The sequence below is a fragment of the Eufriesea mexicana genome, unplaced genomic scaffold (genome assembly GCF_001483705.2).
Source record: "Eufriesea mexicana isolate 0111107269 unplaced genomic scaffold, ASM148370v2 scaffold571, whole genome shotgun sequence".
In the NCBI taxonomy this organism is placed as follows: Eukaryota; Metazoa; Arthropoda; class Insecta; order Hymenoptera; family Apidae; genus Eufriesea; species Eufriesea mexicana.
Genome location: NW_016908756.1, coordinates 116,395 through 122,994, shown reverse-complemented (window position 1 = coordinate 122,994; position 6,600 = coordinate 116,395). Strand labels below are relative to the sequence as shown.

General features: G+C 37.1%; 1 protein-coding gene and 1 long non-coding RNA gene across 2 annotated transcripts in view; both read left to right on the top strand.

Moving 5' to 3' along the window:
• Window positions 1-549: 549 nt before the first annotated feature.
• Window positions 550-3,958, top strand: LOC108546066 (uncharacterized). Its single transcript, XR_001890118.1, has 3 exons — window positions 550-615; window positions 3,437-3,571; window positions 3,657-3,958. It is a non-coding gene; the product is annotated as an uncharacterized LOC108546066 (long non-coding RNA).
• Window positions 3,959-4,036: 78 nt separating this feature from the next.
• Window positions 4,037-6,600, top strand: part of LOC108546064 (uncharacterized) — a 3,256-nt gene continuing 692 nt past the window's right edge. The window contains exons 1-4 of the mRNA XM_017897987.1: window positions 4,037-4,231; window positions 4,988-5,037; window positions 5,185-5,514; window positions 6,288-6,600. The exon at window positions 6,288-6,600 is cut by the window's right edge and continues 1 nt beyond it. Of these exons, the coding sequence (XP_017753476.1) occupies window positions 4,220-4,231; window positions 4,988-5,037; window positions 5,185-5,514; window positions 6,288-6,600 (705 nt within the window). The 5' untranslated portion in view covers window positions 4,037-4,219. The remainder of the gene's footprint in view (window positions 4,232-4,987; window positions 5,038-5,184; window positions 5,515-6,287) is intronic.

The following is a 6,600-nucleotide window of genomic DNA, read 5'->3' as shown; positions in this document are numbered from 1 at the left end:
TAACAGTGAACTCTCTACTTAAGGAATTCCATTCGAGATAGCGAGGTTAAGGAATTGTTTATGAGACGTTCTATAAAGCTAGGCGAATTTGATCTCATATAATCGTACCTTGATTGTGGTTGGTTTGATGTTCCATGAGATGGTATTACGATATATTGATGATGCTATTATGATATCGACACGTTTCGGTTGAAATAATGCAATGATTTAGAGATGTATAAGCATGACCAATGAATGATGCAAGGTGGTGGAGAGCATTTGCTTGTTTCAGAAGAATTGGTACGATTTACATTTATGACAATGAAATTAAAACTTGACCTATTAATTAATTTCTTTATTCATGTTTTATAGAATATTACAATTTTATAAATTATAGAAGATGATAGAGAAAAGGTGTTCAACACTTGGAAGACATACAGGATTAGTTAGAAAAAATATATTTAATAATTTTGTTATCCTAAACTGTCATGGTGAGTATTATAAATTTTCTGAGTAGAGCGATTATACTATTCTGCAATGATTACTCTATATAGACATTTGTTTTAAACAGGTTCTGTATGTAGATAATCCAGAGAAAGTGTAAAGTCTCATTTGAGAACTCTGAACAGTATAATGGTAAGTAATGACAGTACAAGGAAGAGAATTATAACGGTACGTAGAATCGTCACGAAGTCAGATCCATGAAACAATCACCCCAATTTTCCTTCCGTTTCCTACTGACTTTTTACTGTTATTGTATTTACTTTTATGGTTATTACTACCTACAAGCAGACGCCTTAAGAGCTATATGGTATTCTAGGAGGCAGTTTATGACCATTATCTCTGCAATTCAATAGGACAATTAGTTATATCTGTCACCATAAGATAAACCAAGTTATCTATTTTATACGACTTTCGAAAGCGAAAAGCTAGACACCCTAAACTACTCATTAAAGATTTTCTCTGGAAATCCATCGAATTAATCAAGAACTCGTTCCAGTCTGCAGACAAAACTTCCCTCGATATTTATCGGATTACAGGAGGAAAGAAAATCGAAATATTCGAGTTACAAGAATGTACATTCAGCTCGGAACTTCCTTCTTCCTCCTATTTCCGTTTTCCTTGACGTAATAAACTGTGAGTAGGCAAAGTTCGCGTGAAACCTTCGAGTAATAATATGCTTGCTCTTCAACGATGTGAAACCAGGAAGTTCCCCCTCTGAGTCACGATTAGCTCCTTAAGCTGGTTTGCTACTTTTATTGCATTTCTAACGACCCACAGCGACTCCATCGTTTGTCGATAGCAATAGAAAGCGATAGGTTCGGTCTCGAGGACCATGATCCTCGATTCGCTGTTAGCCAGTCATTCGCAGCGATAAAATCTTTCTTCGAATGGAATTTTCAAAGATCAATCGTAATTTCGAATTGAGATCGTTGTAATATTCCACGATAATGCATTGCGTTCTTGTCGTATATTTTATAGCGAGGTGATTTCTTAGATTTCTCTGTTTCTCTCTGTACTCTCTCCGCGGAATTCGCATCTAGTTATGGAGCAACTTTGTAGGAATTCCTGTCGATGATTCTTCACTTTCGTGCTTATTAGATGATGCACTATCGCCACACACAAATTGCTCTCCTCTTCTTCTTTTATAATTAAGGTCGATGAACTCGTAACGTGAATCGTGTCGTCGAATCGTTATAAGCATATATATGGGAAAATCTTCTTTCCCTTGACTTTACAGATTTCAGTTATTTTAGTAGTAACAGGTTTTCTAATTTTCTCTTTCTTGCTTTTAAAAAGGTACATTGATACAGAAGATTGTTTTTTGCAGCAGTTTCTTTTGTGTTAATTATGTCGACTTTAATTAGGCTTATTTGATGAAGGTAACTTCTTCTTAGTCACATAAGTAACCATAGATCGTTATAACAAATTGCAAGTTTTATTGAGATAAATAATTGAGGGTACTTGCTACCTAATCTAACATTCGCCATATTCTATTCGAAAAGCTAGTAGGAAAACATGAAAAATCTTTAGTATTGTGGAGAAAGTTGCTAGAGATATATTCGCTCCAAAAAGATACAAAATAGATAAAACGTAGAAAACGTATATTGCGATTTCATATTCTGAAGGAAAACCAGACAAAATTACAGCAATAGAACTGAAATGAACAAAAACAGTGGTATATAATATTAATTGACATTTCTGAATTGTACCTATTACAGGATTTTAAGAAATGATATGGAAAACCAAAAGTAACAGCTACATTGTAAGCAGAGTAATTTGGTATAAATACAAATAGAAAATATCATTGTTCTTAGCTACAATGGAGATACATTTTATTCGAATAAATTGCTGCTAGGAATAAATATAGGACACTTTACATCATCGTGACATCTTATTTACGTCACTGTTTACGCCATTCAATCTAATTAATTAGAGATCATTTGTTGAGAGTAAGCTCTATAGTAGGTTTCTATGAAGATTCAAGGTTGAATGCTCCATAAAGATTTTACTCAGGCTCACAATTATCGTTCTCGCTTCATTCGAGGAGACCGGAGGAATCTCGTGGCAGAGTGTTAGAAAGTAATTGTTTACGATATTAGATTCTCTAAATGCACTTAACTTTATCCTTAAGCTTCCACTCTTAACAGTACTATCTGACATCGATAAATACTTATCATGCGATTCAGAATGTACATATTAAGATTATTTGAGCAAATCTTCAAAAACTATTCTGCATTATCTATCGTCTATTATTTAGTATTCGATCTTGAATTTTAAAACAGAAATAATATACAGACTATTAGTTTCAGCATAAATCCAATGTCATGACAGAAATCTCTATGATTTTACACCAGCGTAATATCTCCCTCGAGATTCGGTCTGGTTTGCATATGTGGACCACAACGGCGTAAATATGAAGCCGGGGTATATACAATATGCATGTAAAAGAAGAAACGAATTCAGGGAAAAGCTCGTTTCTAACAGGATCGAAGGAAGAACTCGCAAACGACCGATGATATTTCATCCATCACATGTCAAACGATCAAGCGACAGGCCACCAATTCCTCGAACATGCGAAGTCTCTTTTTTCTCATCTTTTCTTTTCGCTTTGATTAGTATAGGGATGAACTAGTTCAATTATCTAGAGTGTAGGAGTGAATGTACGTTGTTAGAAATACGATAGGGCATCGAAAGTAGGTGATTGATAGCTTCTGAGAGGGACTTTTAATGTAAATTCAAGAAACTTAATGTTTCTAACGAATGTTCATCATTAGTTTACTGATTTTATTTGTCACTTTCATAATTCTGTGATTGTTTATGTATTATCATATTGCCATAACTCAAAATTCTATCATGCCTTGTAAAATATTCAAAAATGGTTCTTCTTGTATGATCTCTTTATATTAAATTATTACTGAGAACATTTAAAACTGATCACTGAAATTTTTTCTAGCTTCATCCCTCGTCAGGCTCAACCACTGACCCATTTCTCTCAAAACGGCGTCAACAGAAACTTCTACAACCTAACCAGTTCTCATGTAAACCACCATTAACCCTGCCAACCATGCACGAAGTTCAAGGCTATCAAGTACCGATCTTCCCACGTTCTTGTACCCGCAAGTATCTCACCGCGACCCTCCATCGCTCTGACTATCTCTTATACCTGTTCCTAGGTAACTAATATCTAGAACACTGGTCTCGGTCTTGTTGGTCGCGTTTTGGAAAGCACGACGTCGACGGGGCGCGGTCCCGCGAACTTGGCTTGCGGAGGAACGTTCCACTCGCATCTCAGGATCGGGTGAACGCCTAGGAGAAGAAAGTGTCGATTTCCCCCGAAACAAAAATTACCGTCTCGCGAGCTGGTGTGCTTGCCTGTCCGTTTCGTATCAGCACGCCACGGTCTCGCCGCCAATCCGTTTCCATCGTCGCAGAGATTTCAGCCAGACGAGCGATCTCTTTCCAGGGCTGGGGCTAACCGGTGGGAGGCAGCCATTCGTCCAGCCGCGATTATGTTCTTTTTATCTTGTATAAAAGAGAACAGTCCTGCACGAGTCGCCCGCAATTTGTCCGCACCGGTTGTAGCATACAGAACACATCTGGGTTTCGGTGCGACCGGTAGCAAGGATCAAGACATCACCGCGACCATTTGTACGCCTTCTTCCCTGACGTTGGGATTTAGTCGACGCGGTTACTGATCGAGCATTGAGTTTCCAAGAGTCAGCGAGAAATTCGCAGCATGCGTTATTCGGTAAGTTTGGTTGAGTTTCGTTGTTGCTGGAAAGAATTTGGGTGTGGAGTTGATGTAAGTGGTTCATATAAGAAGGAGAGTTTCGGGTAGGTTGTAGGAACATTTTAGGGCTATATGGAATGCTACTTTACTCGCTACATCATAGTACAATTTGAGTTGTTGGTAGAATATTTTTATTACATACGTTAATACTATATTTAAGAGTTTAGATAAAACAGTATAGTTTTGAGTTATGAAATCTAGATTGATGCTTTTTATTCATGATGGGATCGTGACTTAATAAATAGTGCAGATAGTGGGAATCACTTTGAGCTATTTGGTATAATTATTAACTTGTAAATAGGTTATATTATCGAACGATTATCATCGTCTATATCTACTTCCGTACTTTTACTGAAGCGTTGGGTTTTATTATTACACGCTCGATGGCTCGTTGATCGCACGATTGAACAGGTATTGCTTCCTGTTTGCGGAACAGGTTTATAAGACTAACAGTACGGGTCTTTAATGTTGGATTATCAGAATCATTAGTACATGCATTAATCACTAATAGTTTTACTTAAACTAGAACTCCAACTTTATTTAGATTATAGATTAAGAAAATTGTCAAAAATGTACTGTCTATTGATAAGCCATAAATTCGATTGGAAGTGTCTACGAGCCACTGCTTGTAAACCACACCAAAAAGTAACATTGGAATTTTATTGACTCACGTGTAACTTGTTCCATTCATTAACTTTTAATAAATGTTCACAGGCATTCTGCATCTTGCTGCTGGTGGTCAGCGAGCCTCTACTCATATACGCGTAAGTATCCTTACAAGAATAATTCTTCTTACCAGACCGTGTCAGACTTTTTTCTGTAACGCGATACTATTAACAAGCTTTCGATAAACCACGATTTCGCGTAACTAGAGATCGTTCATGTTATCAGACACTTTGTTCCTTTCACAGAAACAAGGTGGTGTTGGTGATTCCGCAACAGACGAGGCGTAGTATGGGGCCATCTTGGAGACCTACACCTACACGTTACAGAAAATCATCCCAAGCTAGTGAGGTTTATTATCACAGGTACCCTGGTTCTTCAGGACACTATCACCCAAAGAAAGCTTTGTATGGAAACCCACCGTTTCCTCATGGGGGTGATGACTTCGATCAAGGCTATGAGCATGTGAACCATGTGCACGTTCCTTACGGTAAAGGCATCAGCCATGCGATTTCATTCGGGAAAGGTTATGTCCCTTATGATCAACTCAAAGGCACCTTCTCCTTTGGTCGTGAAAGGTGAGAAAAATGTTATTAAAATTGGGGTAAAATAAGAGGATGATTAGGTTCATTTCGTAAGCATACATTTGAGTGTCGAAAGCATGAAAGTATTGGGAGATTTATGATGCGAATCTATGTCTGCATTCCTGACTTAACATTATGGATTGAGCGTTGAGAAAAATGCATCACATGGAAAGGATCAATGTCCTAGTTTGTGGAATTCTTTTATACACGACGAGATGATGAAACTGAGTTCTTTATAATCGATTTATATTTCAAATTAATTCAGATCTTTTAATGATTATCTGTTGTGGAAGAGTAAGAGAAAGTTATTCTGTAATTACTTTAAATTTTATTACAACGCATTAATTTGCGTTATAAATTGTTGATAGTATTAACATTATAAATTAATTTTTTTAATATTCAGATATTAAGACGTGTGAAGTATTGCTTCCAATAGTATGATCAGTAGAATGACCAGGAGTGCCGTTACTGCTTCGTCTGACCACTGGCGGGCCATTCTACTGCGGCCACTGAAATAACCTCATTATCTGATCAGACTTATATATTTCATTTATTCAATCATAGTGAACATTGCAATTACTTTACCATCATTAATATCCAACATTCCACTAAAAAGATCAATCTTGATTAAATGTTCTACCCTCAGACATATCTTCATCCCCATTACATTTATATAAGATTAAAATGTTAATTGAACAAAATTAATCATAATTTGATATTTAAAAATCTATTCTACCGTTATTCTCTAATTATCAAAATCGCCACAGGAACCCAAGCCCACAGGAGCAGAAACACTCATCGGAATCAGAATATCCAGCGACTCCATTCACATCATCTGATGCTGAGTATGCACCTACGGGACACTCGTACGAACAACCCTCTCGGCCTGAAACGTTTTTCCCTGACCCGGACAGTGCTCTGAACTACAATGAAAGGCGAAACGACTATAAAAAGTTCTATTCTCCTAGATCTATTGACAAGGACCAAGTTGCAAATAATCCAGTCGACCTCGGTCCAACCATAAACAAGGATCATATTCTCTTACTGCAGCAAAAAGGCACTGAACTGTACAAGAGCGTC